General features: G+C 34.9%; 1 protein-coding gene across 3 annotated transcripts in view; it reads right to left on the reverse strand.

The window, feature by feature from the left end:
* The window catches only part of LOC138333348 (peroxidasin homolog), a 118,486-nt gene that overhangs the window by 43,626 nt on the left and 51,964 nt on the right, over window positions 1-22,896 (reverse strand). For 2 of the 3 annotated variants that reach the window (XM_069281678.1, XM_069281677.1), the window contains exon 3: window positions 17,983-18,033. The exons of the other annotated variant lie outside the window; for it this stretch is intronic. In XM_069281678.1, the coding sequence (XP_069137779.1) occupies window positions 17,983-18,033 (51 nt within the window). The remainder of the gene's footprint in view (window positions 1-17,982; window positions 18,034-22,896) is intronic. 3 annotated transcript variants of the gene reach the window in all.

Below are 22,896 nucleotides of genomic sequence, written 5' to 3' on the forward strand. Positions count from 1 at the left end.
GGTGTCGTCACATGTGACGTCTCTCGGCCAATCAACGACTGTGATCCAACGATGTGGTATACTTGTATATTGTATATTAAATTGCGAAAAAGGGTTTCTCTATTCTAATGCAATATCCAACTGTATACGGCAGGTTTCTCTTTCTGGTTTTCGTCTGAGAATTCGAATATGCTTAAAAGTCATTTAAAAGCAAATATAACACTTAAAGATTTTTTGTTTTATAAAGGATGCACAGGCAATTGTGCTTGTATGCGAAGGCGTTGCTTCAAGTACCGATGAAGTAATGCTGAATCTTGTATTGAAATTCCTGATTAAACACAAATAACAGTCTTAAAGGAAAAAGAACACCTGTTATTGTTTAATGTTGATACTCACACTGCCTGTGGTGTTAAACATCCAAGCATGTTAATGAGATTTTCATCCGATTTATAATCTACCTACAAGTGCATCTATACATTTGGGATTGACGGATGAGTTGATGGACCGATAGCATGTTACCTGATACTAATACACATTGAACATAAGGCAACTTCCTCCCCCAGACAACATATGCTTCAAACTGTATTTACAAATTTACATATCAGACCTGATCAGGTCTATATAGCTCAGAACGACACATTAAGGAGAGTATCTGGACGTATGTAGCCGTAAACAATCCTTTATTGATTAATGCAGAATTAAATTAAACACATACTTATTGTGCTGAAAATGTAATAACTCCGATATTGTTGACTTTCTTATGGTATATTCTCTGTGATATCACACGATACTTATAGTTATTTTTTGTTATATTGGCTTAAATGTAGGACTATCCTAGGTATTCTTAAAATAGTTATGTAATGTTACATTTCTCAACAAAAATAATAATTCTAGTATAGATTAGAGATGCCAAAAATACCAACATTTATAAATAAACAGCTAGAATTTGTGTTTAGCCTAACACCTGCTTCCACGGGAAATGGAAGCATTCGATGTTAGGGCGAGGTCGTCTGCTACACATTGAATTAAATACTGTGTTCTTTAAGGCACAGAAACGTTTGTCACTGCCTGGAAATAACAACACAAGTAAGCGTTTGCCTAAACGACCTTGACCTTTCGTTTTACATTCTAACCGTCCGGAAGATAAGTGAAGGGTCTCTCTGGTGTGTAATGGAGGCACAGATTTCATCATACTCGATTAGTTTTACGGTAATTACCCCCTCTCTGGAATGAATATATAATACTCGTTTAGGCAAACAAGACTATCCTCCCATTTACAGACTGGAATGACTGGAGGAGTGACCCGCCGTATCACACGGGTCGCGTATTGATATATGTAAATGTCTATGGTAAACCAGTTATACAATCGCCATGGTAAATCCGGCCCGTTGGTGTCATGGGTCGCAATTTGTGTCAAAGAATGCATTGAGTAGATGAAAAGGTTAGACAAAGAGGTCAACCTAACAGAGGAACGTACAATGTCGTAATGATAAAGAATCAACCGATTTCAGCAATGTATGTGTTCGCTGCTGAGTATGTGGCATTGAAAATGTACACGTATGTTTAAAACCATATCAATTCAAAGATAATTTAGACATGATTGATGTCTAGTCAAATTGGCAGTTTCGTTTCTTTATATTGAAAGGTAGTCAGAGATATGCTTTGAAATACAAGTCACACAATAAAATTCAACACAGTTACTGAAGCAACACAAAAAGAAAAGAGAGCAACCAATACATTACTTAACATGGAATTAGTGCATAAACACTAAGGGAAAACATTAACATTAAACACGTTCTTAAGATAAATTACTGTTAACGTCACCACCTACGCACATATTTAACTAACGTCATGATGAGTAACTAGATTACATTACCATGTTGTAATGTAAAAAGGTGCTCGTGATGTACGTAAATCTAAATTAAAAGTAATAATGTATAGCTAGGAGATTATAATGGTCAGGCATTATAGATAATTACAATATGTATTTACACTGATGACTACACATATTTAATTGTTTTTCGGCCCTTTTATTGTGCTTCGTGCATTGTGCTATACAACGGCTGATGTCATTTCCGCCGTTTTATTGGTAAATATATGATAGAGGGTTGGAGCAAAACAACAGCAGAGACGTTCGTCCGTAAACAATCGTCCATTGCCAGAGATGATCATTGATTAGGTTCTGTTCTAGCTCAAGTGATGTGAGGTGACAGTGTGCAAAAGTCAGACAATACCAAGATCATGTACTTGTATGGTATCCGAGAACGTTTCTAGAGCAATGCACTTTAACGAATTTCTGCAATCCATGATGTGTTACAGTACAAAGAAACTATAAAGGCATGACACCATGTTATATACGTAATTAATGTCTTGAATTCTCGTACAACACTGGCATTGTACGGTTACGTGTTGTATAGTATCCGAGTTCAGAATCAAGTGGGATTACTTCTCCGTCTACAGTGACTATTACGTGTCATTGGTGATCGTGTGTAGTGTTGTATAGTCAAAGATAAGCTTGCTCGATGTTCCTATAAAGATAGCGACATCCACCGACAGATACTAAAATCAAACACCACACTAGCCATTACCATGACCCGTCGGCATTTGAGAACCGTATCTTATCAGGGGCATTAAAATATTCCGCATGAATCACATGTAATACGAATTCATATACATAATGTAATATGAGGGTTGGGCCTTTAATTTCATGGTATACTGTAAACCAACTTACTTTAGCGTGTGCTTTAATTTCGCGATCAGAGTCATTTCGTGAAGGTTTATCTCATTGAATTAATACCTACTTCAGATGTATAGAAAGAAATTCCCATATATATATGTATATATATTAAATCCACGACTGTTAATCTACTATACAGAAGTTTACAGTAATTGATGGCAGTAAGTTGTTCTGACATATTGATTGGCATAGTTACCAATATAAAAGCTAAAGAGGTGACATTTCAATTAGAAACACAATGGATTGAGTTCACTTCCCATTCACTACGATTTCAATTACATGTATATACAGTGTATAATCCCTTTGGGGACCATCCACTGTATTCGGATTCATTTTCTTAACTTTAGAAAATCGCATGCAAATGTGTTTGGTTGTCAAAGAATAAAATGCAAAGGATGCGAAATCAAGAACACGTTATAAGCAAATAGTTTAATTCCATATGTTAAACTCTTTTGGTTATATCTGAGGTTATTTTTTATAGACAGAAAGAATTGTGACGTCATACATGTATGTGCAAAACAGTTTTGCGAAGAGTTTTAAATTTTGAAAGCGGCACAGTCATTGGCCAAGCTGAATTATTGGATAAGATATCACAGCATCATAACTATTTTTTATTGTAAAAGTAGGTAAAATCATTCAGATTAGAACCTTAGTGACTTATCTTAAATAAATTATAAGCATTATTTTATAGGATTTACTATATTGAAAACAATATTAAAATTGCATGATAATTTGCGTTCGATACATTTAAGCATTATTCTCAATATCTTTTGGGGTTATGAAGTCATAGACAAAAAATGAAGCTTCTATGAAAAAAGAATGTCCGTCCGTTTCTTGTCTATGACTTCATAGCTTCAAAAGATATTGGGAATAATGCTTAAATGTATCGAACGCAATTTATCATGCAATTTTAATATTGTTTTCAATAGTAAAATTCGATTCAAAAAGTAATATTGATTTAACCAGCTTACGCGAACTGAAACACCAAGCAAGTCAGCAATATGCATTGTATTATATAAAATATAAAATATATCTTAATAAATTATTAAATTATAATATTTGAAATTTAAAATTCGGATTTTTTTAAACACAATTTTAAGAGACTGATTTTTATTCTGCCGTAAAATTATTTGCATTTATTTTTTTACTAACTGTGAATTTTTTTTGATGAAAGTTCGATTGATATGTATATATAGCTGTGTTAGCAAGCGTCCTTATTTGGTATTTGCGAATGATTGATGAAAGCATTGACCTTTGTTGAACTTTTCTTGCAGTTGAGATATCTATCATCCGTTGACCTTTGCTTGTGGTCTGTGCAATAAACTTTTCAAATATAAAACAGTTGTGACATACATTGTATAATGTAAAGTACATGGAAATAAAACCATAGTTGTTAGTCGTTAATGCATATGACCATTAGATGTGTCTACCACAAAATGGCTTAATAACGACAAAAACCTTAGCAGCCAGAATGAACATCGATCAAAAGTTAAGGTAAAAACAAAACTTCTAGAAAGGTGCGAAATCAATCTAAACATTAATACTACTGCAGTTAAAAATGACTCAAATGTCTGACACAACGGGAGTTACATCGAATGTAACGTACAAACGGAAAAAGGGTTAAAAACCTACATCATAATTACGATTTAGCGTAGTTCTTCATACTGTAATAGAATCTGTCTTTCATGCCAAATTTTGTCGATATGGAATTTATAATATTTAATTTCCGGATTTCTGTTTTAGACATTTTAATGGCACAAGATTAGAACAACTTAGCTGTTTCCTGTACCAGCGGCGTCTTTTGATACTGAACGTGGTTTTTACCTTATACTAAATCAAAACACCACTGACGCCACTGCCGAGAAGGCCAAATTATAAAATTGCTGCCCGTCGCGAAATGCCAAGCAAAACTCCTTCAAGACATATCGCGTGGTGCTTCAAGGTGAACTCTAAACCATCATTATAAACGCCCAATTTGTATAGTATCTTCTATGAGAATATTCGACATTTTGATTTAATGTACAAATTGTTTGACAGTGAGGCGACCTGCCATGTCTTACGTTACGCTTCACAATTAAAACGTCTCAGAGCCAAAGTAGGCTCCGCTTTTATCATTACAGTACAAAGAGCTATTGGTCGTACTGTATATATAGAAAACTCCCATAAAGGATTGCCTTCCACGAGTGTCTCATACACTGTGCAACCCTAAACTGGGGATGTTTCCAACGTTACTGTGCCGATATCCGTCTTCAGATTGCTTGTATCGGTGCCAACAAAAGGTAATCCCATAAGGGATTTAAACTGAGTTTTCTTACTTTATTTGCTGATTTTTGAAATTATTCTAAAACGAAACAAATAGGAAAATTCCCATGCTTCTTAGAATATATTTGAAATGTCCTTGAAGTGTGTCTGTTTTTAAAATAGATTACCTCAACACTTATAACATTCTAGAAAAGGTGTCCTTGAGAGACAACATAATTCAAGTTGTCCTTGGACTAGATATTTGCATTTCTGTCCTTGATTTTTATACTCTGAATTATCACTATTTTGATATAACGCCTACTTGTAACTTATGTACGGTGGTCAAACGGAATACGAGTATATAGGTATAGTAGATACATCCAACATTAAATACCTTGAAAGTTTATTGTCAAATTACACGGAATGAAAGAAACTACATATCTATGATTTCATCATCACAGACTCGTTTGTTGTTTTATATCCCCCTCCCTCAAAGAAAAGTTAAATATGACCTACTGGGGTATGTTAATTGTTGTCTTTGGCGGCATGCGTTAGTGATATAGCACTAAAAAGGCAAGCGTTTCACTGTTAAAAGGGGACACAGCAAAATCATTCCGCAGCCTCCCGAAACATGCAGGCATTAAACCACGCAACAAAACGGGAGGTCGTCCTTAATTTCCTTTGTTGATAATGGAAAAGTATATCCATTCATCCAACCACCTATCCCAAAGAGACCCAACATGGATACACCACAATATATTTACCTGATCTAAAGTCTAAGTACAATATACATGTACAAGTCAACAAGCGCATATTTCTCTACTTTTTATTTAATGTGATTTGAAGTCAGAAAAGCCTCAATGTGAATGAAACAATGAAGTGCCCGATGGCAAACAAACGTATGATTGAAATTCGACATTGTTTATGTTTTTGCAAAACATTTTCCATAAAGTCGAAAGATTCCTCTATTGCACAAACGTCCTTGAACAATAATCATAAACAAGCCCATTAGATATAAGACAGCATCTAAAAAGGTGGAAATACCGACATTAATTTCCAAGGGGTGTGATTATTTCCGCTTTATCCAATTAGTACCTCAGAAGTAGCTTGTGTCTGGTTCAGAGAAAACAGGAAACAGAAAACAATGACACCTCGCACAAATAACAAGGTAATGACATACAGAAGAACATTTACTTACACTAGCTGTTTTTTAAACTTACAAAACACATGGGATATATTCGCAAACCAATAAGGATGGTATAGGTATAATTGTTGTTGTTTTTATTCTACTACATGTTTTACTATTGTGTTTACTGAAGTATCAGGAACATTCCTCTAGTTCAGAACTATTGTTATCAGTTAATGAGACTTAAGTAAAGGAACTTTCCTTAACATGTCTAAGGCTTTCTTCTGGTGATTTTAACATTAAGGGATTTTTTAGTTAAGGTATAGTTCTGAAACTTGCCAAGTTTTTGGTTTCCAATCAATATCTTTACTTTGAGATAGCAAATGCCAACTCGTTGAGACGACAAACGTATTCAGTTCGGTTTTTTAATTTCTAAATTGTCCTTAGTACAATCCGATGTTGTTCGACGTCTTCTACTTATTTTTCAAGGGTTGAAAATAAAAAAGAATACATTTCGTTTCGTTTACGTTTCCGATTTCTAGAATTTACCTTATTTAATTTACATTAATTTTCCTTTTTGAGTTATTATTTCAACGTTGTTATTAAATTTATTTCTTAACCATTTCGTTAATTGTAAGTAAGTAGCTGATGTCATGGACTTGTTTACTTGTTCAGCAAAACAATATAACGTTTGCTTAATATATCATCCGGATCCGTCTTTGATTTATTTTAGATTATATTTAAACTTATTTATAATAAGAATTGTAACTAGCGCACGTCTGATTAATCTTCATAAAGTTGTTGAGTGATACAACTGTCAAGATTAATTGCACGTCTTGTACAGGTTCCTTCAAATATTGCTGTGACACACCAAACACGACTACACGCCTATGCGATGTGTATATGTTCACTGCTGCAATGCTCTTGACGAAGATATTATTGAAGGCTTGACTTTTCGCAGCTTGTGCAGCCTCTTATGATACACGAGATATAGACGGACAGTCGAGTCTATCCCTAAGGAAAAGATCCCCATTCTTTTTTTGTTAAGCTTTTTGAACAATATACAATTCCTAGGCTGGCTCTCTTGATGTGTCATGTCAGAACTGTATGGGCTGATATTGATTCTACAGAAGGACTGGACAACTCCCGGCATCCAATAACTCCAGACAGAGTATGCTTCGAAAGCGTCAATCGAAATTTGTCAATTGTTCTTTATATATTTAATTAAATTTAAACCCATATAGGTAAGCATTAGCACAAGCTATATGAGGTTAGAAAGCTGTACATCGCAGTGAAGTCTTCTCGACTCCTGTGAAACACATGAATGGCGGGGATGTTTTACAATATCCGGTTAGGTTTGTGTCGACAGAAACGTGTACTTTAAAGTCAAAATACTGTAATAAAGCCTAACCACAGGTTTAAAAAGTGGGTGTCAACAGGCTTCCTTAGCTATAATTAAAATCTATATGGAACCTTCCGTTAGAACTCTATGACCGAAAGGTCAAAACATGATGATATTTTGCTCATAATATTCAGGACAGCCGAACTTCAACACCGTTTGACGTTAATGTTTCCTGTACTTTTATATTTAGCTATTGTACAGATGTATTGGATATGTTGATTCTACAAGAATCTACTAGTATATCCATTTCGCCATTCGATTTCATAAAGCTAACCTCAAAACATATCATATAGTCTTGAGATGCGGTACGTAAGGCACAAAATGATATCTTACAAATCCGCTTTGGCAGCAATAAATACTACTCATCTGGGCCATATTTTCCTATTTTATCATCATTTAAATGTATCTAGAGTGCATTTATTGATTACTGTATCAAACAAACATTTAAGAAAATCACAATAGCTAAAAGATATAAATTACAATAGTTTTAGTTAGGCCTACGTACTTACTACATTAAATAAACATGCATTTAAAAATTGCTGACAGTCAGTGACGTATATCTTTTGTCTCAGAGTGACGCAATGCCTCCATTCACCATAAAACGAAAAGTCTCTCAGTATCGTCATTTCCGACATAACTAGACGCACATTGTAGTCAAATTATCAATTTTCTTTCAATCATTGAATATTTTAGTAATACTTTGACGAAAATGGTACTGTCTAATTGTAATTAATGTTCATACTTTCCGATATTTCACAAAAGGGACGTAACTGCTTTCCTCTGTTGACCGATACCATTGTTGATATAAAGGTGAGTATCATATTCAAACAACGATTTCACCTAAAGACTGCATACAATGTGTTTCTTGTGTAAATGTCTGTCTATGTTTTGGAAGGCTGTGGTATAATTGACTGTGTCTGTTATTAACAGTTCGCGAGAGAACTAGACTGTAACTCCTACAATACGAACATCGATATCTACAAATGATGTAATTATTATCATCTGCGTTATATAATAGTAAAACCAACGTGATTCATCCTATGATTTCCCTTATCTATATTGATGGAGATTACGAAAACTTGATCACCGCTCTTTATCATAGCAACGTAGGACAACTTATAGTGTATCACTGTCAGTATGCCACGGAGCCGATTAAATAGGGTGGTTACAGACATTCACTCTCTCAACATGTATGGATAGAAACAGCCCCATCAAATCTGTCGATTAGAATAAACCGACGCTTACAGTGTTAAAAGGTTTCGATTTTTTACACATACTGTTTCGTTAAAAGGATTTCTGATGTTTGACTAAAACGCTAGCGAGTTATCATCGTAAATATGTATTTATCGGTAATTTATTGTGCGGTAGTAAAACCTTTGTAAGTTTATAATCAGCGATGTAATCCGTCGGTGATGAATAGCCTTGGTTCAGATACAGGGTTAGTGTAACACATAATGCTTAGATCCGAAATGACCGTGTTCACTAATGTAATGTATGCTTTACCTATATTGTACGATCTAGGAAAATGTATCTAACGTTGTCTGCCGCATACATAGACATTACTCGAATTGTTAAAGATATCTGGTCACTTGATACGTTGTACATCACACAACCGTTGCGAGGGGATCATATCTATGTAGATATATGTTTGCAATTTATGCGATAGTAACAAATATCAATAAAAATTAAAACAAAATAGATTATATTGATTTCTCTTTTTAAGCTTGATATTAGAAACCAATGCAATAATGAGACTAGATCAATCTTCGATAATTACATAATAGTTTGTTATAATTTTAGACTTCGAGTTATGCCCAAATGTTGGTAGTTAAATAGGTATGTATGACATGCATCTCGATGGCAGAACACACAGTTTCTGGTAGTTTTGTAAAAAGAATACCTGACCAAAATAAAACTTACAAAAAAATCCTAGAAGGAAATAGATTATAAATGTATGAGATAATTGCATTTAACCGAGTGCATAGTTAACATTCATTAACATTTGAACCACCATTTCCGGTAGGTGAATTTGGAAAATTGCCAGCCATCATGTACAGATGTAGTAGTGTACACCATGGTACAACGAACGCAATTATAGCTAAACGTCTTGATGGCTTCACAAAGTGTCGCTTAAAAATAACTTGATTTGTTTGCAGTAACACTGTGAATTTCTGATTTGGATAGTTTAATCGATTTTTGAATATTTTTCTCGCAATTCAGATGTTAAAATATCTGCACAAAACAACGCATTAGAATTCTGTCCCGTTTTCAACTAAAAGCATTTTAGAGTGCAATGAATATCAAATCGAAATGTCTCTGAAAGATCTCTATTTTAAGTTCTGTACTTTTGGAATATAACCAGTCAACGCACCAGATAATATTCTACTTCAAACTTTCTGTCGTTATTTATGTCAGCTCTGAAATGGCTGTCGGAAACACAATGGCGACCCGGCTCGTTCATTGCATACCAGTTTGTATACAAATAGTGCGAGAAAATACGTTTAAGGGGACGCATAAGTGCGTTTTGTAGCAAAAAAAGAAATAATTGAGAAACGCGCGTAAAGTGTCACAGAAGGGTTGTCTCTGTATTGTTCGACAGGTCTGTGCCGTTCTGGCGGGAACTATGGGGAGTCTTCACCAATCATCTGCTTCTCATCACAGTGTCGAAATCCCTCGAGAGGTGAAACGTTCTCGTGGCTGTTTACGAGCTTGGTATTCCTACGCGACTACGATTGGTAGATATCCTTGTGCATCATATTCAGCTATATCAAATTATTATTGATTCTGCAAATCACGCGTCTGAAATGCAAGCATATCTGCGTGAAATCGCTAAGACAATATTTTTTGTTTAAATTCTCATTAAACCGCCATCTAGCATCATGGGAATGGAAGTTCCGGACGATCAAACAAAATGGCTGCCATTCTTGAAATCTTTTGAGAATAATGAAGCGGAATTGAGTTCAAGCAATTGTATACTACTGTCAAAACGGATTCTCTGAGATTATCTCAGAACTTTTAAACGCTATTAATCAACCCGTGAAATGTCGGGAATTAAAGTTATTTATTTCATGATTGTCACAGCATATGGAATTTCAGCTGAGCAGGTTTTATATAGTTTTCTGGCATTTATGTTGTTGCACTTTCAATTTCGAATAAAGTGTCCGTTGTTCATTGAGCCTTTCCTCTCTCACAATCACGCGTCACAAACGGTACTTGTGGTCTAGTGTCTAGGAATACACACGATTATAAGGGGCTTACACAGCTCAAGGAAAGCAAAGGCACTGACTATGTAATCCAGCTGAAATAGACAAAGCGACATGCTTAACGGGAACTCGATAAAACTAAGAACAAAACAGCTAACTCATGTACAACATAAAACCCAATAACGATTGTGTGGTACTAGTATTTCCAGTGGCGATGGGTAATTCTTTGTAATATTCCGCTGAAATGACGTTAACGTAGCACGGTATACCATATTCCATCGTCATTCCATCACCAATAGAAACAATAAATCTCACTCAAACATTATCTGGTATCACGTGGTATGTGCATCAATCCCAATTATATTCAAATGGTCTTTGATTGATCATTATTAATATCATATCAACCGCTACGTTATTTAATGACGGTGTCCTCTCTTTGTAACTCATTGTTTGTGTATGTATGCTTGGTTTTGTGGGACTGATATATACCCGTTAGCTGTCTCATGGTGTTATTCAAAATCTCTTTCATTGTACTATCACAATGAGACATAATGCCATAGAATCAAGGCAACTTTTAATAAACCTAACTAGTAATTTCTAGTATTTAAAACCTGCTATAAAAAATGTTCCAACGATAAAAACTATAAATGCAACCCAGCAATCATATAATAGGCTGATTCGAACAAAAAGGGAAACTTCTTCTTATTTATCTGAAGCGAAATATTTTGTATCTTTACATCATACGATATACATTGTATCACTCATCAAAAAGATTAAATCTGAAGATAGGAAGTTAGCAAAGCTAAAGCGTCAGTACCGATAAACAGAAATTTAGTGTATCCACTTCTATAAGCAACGTACAAAGCGATCAATTTCTCAGAATCTTTATCTAGGCCTGATATGAATCGAGCATTGGACCGCGACTTTTTATCCTGAATTTACACAGATGACTTGGTTTCGATCGTCCATTGTACTTCGAAAGTCTTAACTCTCCCGAGTTGTCTATGCATATAGCTAGATATTTCATGTAATGGATATGTCTGAAGTAAGCGAACGGAAATCTGCCGTGTACAAACGCAAGTTTACACAAGCACACCGTAAACGAATATATACACAATATACTCAATGATGTAGATGTTCAGTGGCAGATATCAGAACTGATAAAATCTCTTACTCGCGGTTGTCAATGGGCATAGGAGCCATTTTTGCTTTTCAATTGAGTGGAAAACTACTGCTTGTGCCAAAACATCTCCAACAAAAGCTGTTTTCTGAACTAAACTATCCATGTTTCATTTGCTATAAATCTACGGGAAGTCACTATCGTCCTGGGGTTGTATTAAGCAGATACAATTTTAAACCAAAGGTCTTCCAAGGGAACCATTACGGCGGAGATAGTCCGGGCCTGACGTCAGCCATAAGTATAATAAGTGCTTAGTATAATGCATAAACCTAGAATGGCGGAAATTATCTTGATACAAATCACAAATATTTCCGATAGAGACAGGGTTGGTTATATAGCGTACATTCAACACCTACTACATGTGCATGCACTGTAATGCTTTTCCAGGTTTATATAGACGTTTGACAAATAATCTAATAATTCGTGCAAAGCAGATTTAATATGTTCGGTTTACTTAACGCCAAGCTGTTGTTAACGACTTCGAGATCAATAAACAGTTCGTATAGTAATAGGGTATCTATTTTACACCATTGATATAATGGAAAATGGGAATTCAAGAATGATATTTTAATTTTATGGAATGGCATTACATCACTCCATACAAACATCATGTGGTCCAATCTGTAATATAACAGTGATACGTTTTAAATTAAGATAGATATGGAATGTTTAGCTTTATATGAGAAATCAATTTGAAACAGTTTCTACTATCAATGAAAAATGTTTATAAATTAATGCATTATTATACGAATGCAGTATAAATAACAGCAAATAGACAAAATACTTCAAGTGGTCAATGCGCAAAGTACAGACAATGCGCAAAGCGCAGTGATACAAAATGAAATATCGATATCAAAATCTGATTGTTGCTTTGGATTGATATATCGATGTTTAACTATTTCATATTTGAGGTGCGTCGCTTTTTTTTCCCAATCAATTCTTGTTTTGAGGAAACGGCACTTTTAAGTGTGTAGTCGGTCATAATCCGTTAAATATCTTCGGGGTCAGTGCAGTTTTATTTTTACCACCATTCGTCAGCGCCCGATAAAAATAATCTGTGGTAAGAGGCTAACGCGTGCAGCTAATATAAACCCACTTGTTTAATGTATAAACTTGATTTAATGTGATACTGCACAGTAGCGAAATTGTGTGAAAAACTCGAGACTCGTTTGCTGTATAATTGAATATTTTCTATCAATGGAAACCCACTTGAGCACCACTGGAGGTCTGAGGATGTATAATTAAGAAAACTAAAGTCTAAATTGGCAAAACTACATTCCAATTGAGAAGAACTATAATAGGCAGAGATTTGTCTGAAGAAGGTGAAAAAGAAGTAGCATTTTGTGGTAATTAATCAAGCTACTGCATTATGAAAACACGAGACGTCGGAAATGTAAAGTTGTGCTTAACGAACTCGTGTAACGACGATTCACGCCAGTTCATAACATATAGAAGAATATGGGAGATTTGATGTAATTACTTAAAACAAAACAGTGATTGTATGCAATGTAATGAACAAGCACTATAATGGACGATAAAACGTGGAGTTGATCATAAACCACTCTCGAAGATCGAGTGTTGGAGTGTAATTTAATGGATATATGAAAACAAAATTAAAAATATTTGAATATATTTACATTTCCGTTTTCACTTTCCTATATAACCTTACTAACCGGGCAATCGTGTACACTTGCGTAAACGCAGAGGGGCTGCAGCGCAAGAACACAAACCTAAACATTGACTTCCGCCCTTATGTGAATGCGCATCCGGTTAGGCCAAAATATGTGCCATGACAAAGGTTCGATATCAACATCAGTTTTAATGCAATGAAAAGCATTGTGTTAATATTAAAAAAAATAATGAAATGAAAACATATTGAATGAATGGATTAAAAACGATAAAGTAATTGTGGAACTATATTTAATTTACTCCCGGAACTCGACACATTTTCCCGCCAAATAGGAGCCATATGTTTCGCGATTCCATCAATTACTCAGCTGTTCCATCAATCGTATTACGTTGAAAAAACGAAGGTTTATTTCACCGAAAAACTAAATTTAAATGAAATAGTCGGTCGAAATATAAATATAAGGAATGTTTTTAATTTTTTGTTGTTTACTGGTGTGTAAACTGCATTTTTTGTACAGATATTTCAAAATGACACGCTGACGCGCGTCATTTAAAATATCTGTACACAAAATGTGCAGTTTACACACCAGTAAACATTAAAGTGTATTTGACTTGTGCTTCATCTGATAAGGGTTTGCCGATTTACAATAGAAAGTATGCCTTGCTCCAATGTTAATTATCTGTGACCATTAAAATACAGCATAAGTCAAAGTGCATTTCAAACGTTTTACCCAAAATTATATACACATAAATAAATTAACATTAATTTGTGTTAAAAAAAAAGGATGAAATATAATATACTAGAGGTTTTTAAAACATCCTAGCATTTCTATGAGCTGTTAAATTAAATTATGTTGGAAGTAGTCAAATAAAACGCTATTTATCATAAGAAACGATGATATCGATAATTTGCCGATTGTACACATCCAAGTCGACAAAATCGAATGCGCTCTCTCTCAACATCTATTTCGTATTATGAATACTGTGTCTGCATCACTACATTGGTATGCACGGTAAGCTGCAGTCGATAATGCATCTTAAAGTTGTGTTTAGTGTGTGAAAATATTATACAGATTTGTGCATTCTAATTGTATTGTATCTGCTCCGTTCCGACATATAACTGTTCAAATCCAATACTCCCAATACTGATTTCCATTTTATGGCTTTAATTCCGTTTAAAATACTTTATTTAAATAATATTGCATAATACCACGATTTCTACCAGAATCTTTTCAAAGTCGATTTCATTCACGTCTTAATGCAATGGAGAATCCCGATTGCGATTTCCTAAGTGAGTTATTGACTTATGAAAAGGCCTGTCGTTTTGATAAATGAACTTCCCTTGCCTTCATTGAGACTTCAAAAGAATTGTACTTTAATTGGCTTCCAAGGAAGTTCACTCTGCCTTGCCTCGTTTCCTTCTAGGCTTCCCCTATCATGCATAACGCTCCCGTAATCAGCGTTATTAAGTGACTTCAACATACAAGAGAAAGAATCAACCAAATTACTTCAAATCATCGCAGGCTTTGCAATGAAATGAAAACACGGAAAGGATCCCCAACTTGAACGCAGTCGTTTTGCGTAATGTTGAGGGATGTAACTAGCTTCATACACGCTACAAGTAACCATGTCTGATCAATGGCAATAGCGGTTGACTGAAAGAAGCCTGATTAGAGAAGGAGAATCATAACAGATTAAATGTCTCTGGTATGACAGGATACTCAATCTGAAGCATCGCCATCCGGTGCACTTGGTTCGATGTTCCTTTTTCTGATCATTTTTGTTATTTTGGTGTCCGGTTGTAATTGAAAGAAAATTGATATATTTTTTTTCTTAAACAGAACCGGCTCCTCATCTTTGTGTCTCATGTTAGAATCCCATGCGGGTCAGATGTCAGGTACTGACCGCTGCTGGGATGGTGTTTAAATCCGGGTACTATGGCTTCCCTCCACCAACAAACTTGGCACAACCTTCAATTTACCTGGCTACTAATTCAACCAAAATGTTAACCTATTGATGTGGAAATATCTGTATTGTGAAATAGTTAGCTTGCTCGCGAATCTGAGTGAAATACAACGTTCTCTGGTGAATGGAACCACTGTTCTTATCGGTATTGTTGTTTTGATGTTTACACTAGTACGGCAAATAACCGCTGTGGAGTTTGTTCCAGCATCGTCACCGGGGATTATTACCGGTGATTCGCTATAATCCTTGTCCATTGGTGTCCATTCTACACTGATTGGTATCCATGGAAATTACTCCGGATGTTCCGGAAAGCAATCATTGGATTTACGTGTTGATCGTAATGAAAACATCGTCCTTTATTACCCGTATACTACATTTCAATTTGAATCAGGGATTTGAATTCCTCTTAAGTGACAAGGCTGGGAGTGCATTTAGTGGCCGCGCTACGTGTAGAATTCAGCTGTCTCCTGTGTTGGTAGGGGCTATCATTGCTAATAATTCTTGGACTGTCTGACATTCTAAAAAGAAGAGGCTTTAGCGTAAATCGCTATCGATGAATTGTTCGATAGTGGTGTAATATCACTCCGTAATGGAAAGTAGATATGCATCAAGAAAACGGGTTAATCGTTATATGAAATCAGAACTCTTGACTAATTTGTTCAATTTCAACAATTAATTATATATTTATTCATTTTAAACCAACACTATATTATCATAACAACTAAACTGCAAGGGTCGTTTAAATACAATTTAGCAGCAATAACTTATTTGATAACATAATCTGATGACGATATGATGTAAGTTTATATTATCCGTTGTCTAACTCGAAATTAACTGATATTGCCACCAACTAAAGCAGGTATCATAATGAATTGGTCAATCGATCATGCCAAACTTCGCCGTGTTTTAGTTTAACTGTATCATGTTGAATGTCCAACCAAATGCGAAGGTCATTGTCGATGTGTGTGCCTGTAAGGTATGATAATAAGTTATATCTGTGTGATGTCTTCTTGTGATAGATGATCGTTGCATCGTTTATAATGTTACATCTATGGAGTACTATCAGATGCATCCCAGAGGGTCCTGATACATATAGATACCTGCTACACAGAAATAATAAGTTACTCTAATTTCAAAAACTCAATGAACATATTCATTATCAAGATATTACGTTCATGGCTGTTGAAGTGCAGGAACCAGGAAAAAGAACGTTATGAATCGACTCATGTTGTCACTTTAAATGGCCGAATTGTAGACGGCAGTACTGATATACTGCAGATACTACTCTTTTTCGTTTCTAATATTTCCTGTGGTACCACATTCTGGTTTTGTCATACTCATAAAAAGTCTGCAAAACAGATAATCTTTCCAAGAATGTACTTTTATCTAAATAGGCATAAATAAAAAAACATTTTGTTTAAATATGATACTATTCAGTTAATCAATATCAATGCATAAACTACGTACAAATTAAATAAATATGGCATTTACAAATTTTATGTGCTCTGTTATGTTTTCTCGATATTTCACATTAATAATTTACATATAATGTTTATTCATCGGACCCACTGCTAGACATGAGTGACATGCACTACTTTTTCCATCGATATTTGGTTTAACGTTTTGTCTTCAGCATTACATAAGAATGGAGTGTGACTATAGTTAATGTACATGCACTACTGGTAGATTGTAAAGTACATCTACCGAGTCTTACACACTTACATTTCGTCACGGAAATACCTCTGTTATCTTTATCTCAAGTATTACAACAATGTCGCTCGTAAAAGCTTTTAAATTAATAGAATATGTGTTTTCATTTAACTGTGTTTTGTATTCACGCATAAAAGATTTATAAGACAAACGATCTTGTTTTCTAATTTGATAAAACCAAAATCTATAGAATCATATAACAAAGTATTTGAACGTCTCTCGGCGGTTTAAATACTTATAACGTACACCCCAAAAGGCCACGAAACCATGGAATCCGGTGTTTAGGAGAATGGGTGAAGTTATATATTTGTAGAGTTAAAGTGCTCCATTTGTGGGTGTTGAAGCGACATTGGTAAATGCTCTATTCTAACAAATGCAATTCTTGAACAATAGGAAGTACATGTCGCATAGATTTATCTAGCGAATGGGGTAGTTTTACTATGGTACAAGCGAACTGCTACACTACAGGCAATTTACTTTTAACTCCTATGGGATTTAGAGGCGCCATGACGAATTCGGAAAAATGTACAAAACAATGGCAGAAATGATGTCAGGTCATGGACTGACTCCACTGTTACATTTGATCCTTTCTACACACTATCACAAAAAGAGCTATATGTAGGTTAGGTTTGACAGTAAATGTCATTTACAAGAATACTACCAAGAAAGAATAAATAATTAAAGGAAAATTGTGTGAGTGATACGATTAAACCGGAAGTAGTAAAACAGCGTGCACAGGGTCGTAAAAGCGGAAGCTTGTGCGAGTAATTGAGAAAATAAGTGAAAATAGAGAATTTTTGATGCTCAAACCTCGCAGTTTCGGCGTGTGGGACGATTGTCGCCACGATCTTTTATGATGTCCTGTTGTCAAATAGAAAAAAAAATATAAGTATAAATAGTAAGCACACATCTTTTGAAGTGACATAAAATTATGTTAAAGTTGAAATATGCTATCAAAGTTTTGTATCTGATATCAAAATTGACAACATATAATCACCAAAAGATATTAGCCGTTTTGCATTTTGTTGGTTATATGTAAAGCAAAATAACATAATGAAGAAAATATCATTTGTTTTGAGTTTAAACTCTTTGGAAAGTGTAGGATATGACGTGAAATGTTTTAAGAGTAACGCAAGTATCTGCTATTGATATTGTTAAAGTAAATAATATATGCTTTCACAAACATTGCTTCATCTTTGTAATACCTTAAATACAAATATACCAGAACAGGAACAGGACGGTGTATGGATCTGAATTACCTGATTGAAGTATCAGTTCATTGGTAGTACCAGTTTCGAATTTCCGAACTTGAAATTCAAAGTTAACAGAATAAGATTATATGGAATATGAATATGATCAATGTAGAGTGAAAATTAAGATATAGTGTTACAGATAATAAAGACAGAACCTCAAGTCGAGGCATTGATGAATGGCATACAAGATAATACAGCATATGTGTGGTATTCTTAATAGCAGACGTATTGACGTAACCTACTAAATTATTTATATCTGGTGTAATTTTCTCAATAAAGCTTCCCATCAATATGAAGAATTTAGGAGTTCATTACTTACTTCCGTGGAATCATGAATGAGTATTGAATCCATGGTTGTTAGTCTGTGGAGAATATCACTGGGAGTGGTGATATCTGTGTTAGATCTACTGTTCAATGTTGACATTGTATAATGTTTTGGAAATTTGTTCACCTTTACAAAGTACCATCTACATTACTTGGCTACAGTTACCTCGTTAAACGCTATCCTTCTGGTGATAGCAAAGTCTCTCTTTTTTCAGTTTTGGCGTGATGTCTAAAACAGTGCTTAAACTTCAATCATGTTACGTCACCCGATATAGAAGAGATATGGTGAATAGCTATGCTACAACCTTAGAAGCTGAGCACTTGGTATATTGCGGTCATGAATTAGTATGGTATCTATATTTTTATCTTCCGATTTACGAGTACAATATTACATAGGCCTGCAAACAACGTTGTGATGTTCATAGTAATATGGATGCATTGAACCCTGTAGCGCTTATAGTGATGCGGTTTTACATGAATATTAGTGGAATATAATGGGACATTGACAATCATCCTATCCTTGTTACAAGCATCCATGGACAAATTCAGAATCTTGACCAAAGGGAAATATGTATTCTATTTTATAACGACCACTTAAAATATCTTTGCATGTTTCTTCGCGACTTCCATGTATAGCTCTGGTAACAGCATTACTTTACCTTGTGTATGAACAAACATCAAACACGACTAATGGTTGTATTACAGCAATGCATGGTCTGCGTTAGTACATTTGTAATCAACTTCATTTTTATTCAGTTTTTCAACATGTTAACAATTTGAGACCTTAACTTCTTTCATCGCCAATCGATTTTAGTCGAATTATATTTTTATATAAACGGAAGTTTAATAAACATATTGTCATTTGCAGCTTAATCCGGATCACATTGTACATCCGCCGACCACTAAGCGCCCCGTTAAAATTTTGCCAGATGAAGTAATATATTTCTTCATTCACGCTTACATTGGTCCCTTATGTAATCACGACTGCCGCCTGTAGCCGAGAACATCCATTATATTGTTAAACCAACGGTGTTATCGTTTCCTGTAATAAAAAGACGACTGTTCGTGAGGGTATTCACAGACGAATCAGTGTAACTGGTGGTGACAGGGTCCAGTCTGCGTAGGAATACAAATCATTAACGGTAATGGTTTTGGTCAAATGCCATCGGAAAGAATAATAATCCAAGGTGTCTATTAAGACCCACACTATTTCAGTTATTTTCTTTAAATTGATGTTATTTCCTGTAATAAGAAATCATATATAAATTGTTACGTGCTGTACATAACGGATTAATGTAGAGAGGTAAGTAATCAGATTTTATCATCGTCTGATTTAATTCAGTAGCTATCATCTAGACGTCGAGAAACCGTAATATTAGTAAATACGTAGATGATGCGCTTGTTTTGTATCTACGATTCACTGGTAAATACTGGAAACCATTTGATTTTCGAGATATACATTTTTGCGTAATTCGGAAGAGAGCTAGAATGTGAATTAAACTGTTTCGCGAATTAATTATTGGTATTTTTCGTGGATTAATTTAGAATACATGGTTGTCAGTAAGAGTACATGTTTTCGTGAATGTGTTGAACATTACCATAGCGCGAAGTATTGTTAGTTACTTACAGTAAATATGACATAAACAATGCCCCTAATTTATAGAAATCCCTCTAATCACATAAACGAACCCAACGCCAACTCAGTGGCACTATCTACCTAAAGAAAAAAAGTAATATCTTCTGAAACTCTCTAGTTATCAATCAAATGAGTGTTCCCTGTCCCCTCCTGTCGGTCCCTGAGAACGTCTCCGTATTACGACCAGGTGCCACCTGGAGTTGTCATGACCTTATATATATACATCAGTGACACAGAACTAAAATAACTTCGGTGTTGCCTTGTCGCAGAGTTTTTTTTTACCAACCCCCACGATCTACACTGCAGTATAACATAATCGACTATTAAAGTACATTTAACATCTGAAAACGTGAAATATTAATGATGATCTTTTTTCTTGGCTTGTGGTTGTAATTAAGTTTTTTTTCTACTTGTAATGATTTACTTTGGTCTTATCAGTAAGAGGTACCATAGGAGAAAAAGCTGCTTGTGCTGAAAGACAAAAAAGTGTTAGTTATAGCAATCCGTGTTATGCTTATTGATCAACGCTTCTCCTGTGTGCTCTTTCGTTATCGCGAAGCTTTGTTGAATTTTCTATTCTTCGTATGCAATAAATCGTGTATGCAGCATTTATTGGCATATAGTGGTGCACTTTAACGGAATAACCTGATATTTAGGTTAAGGATGATGGAAAGGAATAATTTCTAAAAGTGAAATTGAGGATTTTTTTTTTTAATTTTAGAATGATTATTTACATTACATAGGGATAACTTGTTATTTAAGCCGTACATGGGCGTTGAGTATTGTCTTTCGATTCCATGTCATAAGCTTCACTTCAGTTTTTCTTTAATTTTATCATCTTTCAAAGATGGAGTCAATTTAAGACAAGAAATATTCTATATTATTCATATATCCCAATCTGTTCAGCACTTTTCCCCCGATCCACATAAGGCGACCTGCTCTTTGATACTGTGTCCGTGTATGATATCTACTAATCAAACAAGCCTAAGGTAATCTGGTTTCCCTGATATTGATATGGTAGGTATACGGTGATACATTGCACACCTTGGCGCAAACGTACTATACATTTTATCTCAGCCTCCACACCAGATAAGGTCGTGCGTTATCACAGTCCATGCTCTCAGCTATTCCCAAGTCATTTAATATTCTGTCTACGATTGTTCTAGTCTTCAAGACTTCTGACACGGCAATTATCTCACCTCACGACCAACATGTCGGATAGAGGTTATTAGACCAATGGAAATCCAGCAAAAGAATGATGTACTTTGATTAGGAAAACATACTCATGTTAGGCGCAGTAGATGTAAACATTTTTTTTAAATAATGATAATCATGCTGTTTTTTTCTTTAAAAAATTACTTACATTTGATACGTGGAATAAAAGGGGAATGGCCCTACAAATAAGACGGCTACTATTTTCACAATTACTTATTAGGTTTTTTTATATACCATTAAGCACCATATGCTTCTTATTGTTTGATAAATGCAATACAAAGTATTTATGAATATCATTGCTAGTACCTCTGTCTTTTTCTATGTTGCCATATACAATATTTAGAAAATCTCAAGTAATTTCATGTATAAAATACGAAACATTATCGGTACAAAACAAAAGGCTTAGGCTAATGATTAACAGACTAATGCACACGGATGTTTCACATACAGTTATTTGGCTGTTTAGTTATCGATAGAGTTTTTTTTCGTACTAAGTTTTTGCTTTTGTGGTTTAATTTCGTTGTTTACATCTGTGATAATTTAAACGATATCGGTCGTAGCATCATTGGTAGGCTTTTGCAGAACACAACAGCTGATGTCTGAGGCGTATATGTCGTAACCAATTGCAACCAAATGTGAATCCCTTATTAGAGAAGTGTTCTTAGTGCACTTAGGAACACCAAAATGCAAAACGACAGGTTTGAATAATTAAACTGTGGTAAAGGAGAAATTAATGTAAATTGCAAAAAAAAAAAAAAAAAAAAAATGAAAAAAAGATAATACGCGTTGATTAAAACCAGATAGGTTCAATTAGTGTTCACATATGATCTTCTTTCTCAATCAGTCAAGCTTCAATACAAAATCAGCGTATTTCCGAAATGCCAGAAATAAACATGTTGAATAAAATATTCGTACCCTGCTACCCGTACTCCCAGAGACCAGGAGTACCTCTTATTTGCACGGAACCATGTTAATAGATAGCATTCGTAAATCATTCCGGAACAAGGGACACCTTGGTGTGAGTAGCACGGTTAACGCCCACAACGCTGGTCACGCTATTTGGATATAGATAACGGATGTGGACCATCAACAAGCGAGCGAACACTGTATTGTTTGTTTGCCGTTTGTGTAGGTCAGTTCATGAACGATAACTATGGGACAGGTATAAAAGCCGCTTTCAACTTGCGTGACCGATTTTCATGCAGTTTTCGACATAATAATCAGACAGACGCAAACATTGTGAAGATTTTGAAAAAAAAATTGCACTGGAGTTACACTTTAAGTATATTAGTGAAG

This window comes from Argopecten irradians, chromosome 10 (assembly GCF_041381155.1).
Source record: "Argopecten irradians isolate NY chromosome 10, Ai_NY, whole genome shotgun sequence".
Lineage (NCBI taxonomy): Eukaryota > Metazoa > Mollusca > Bivalvia > Pectinida > Pectinidae > Argopecten > Argopecten irradians.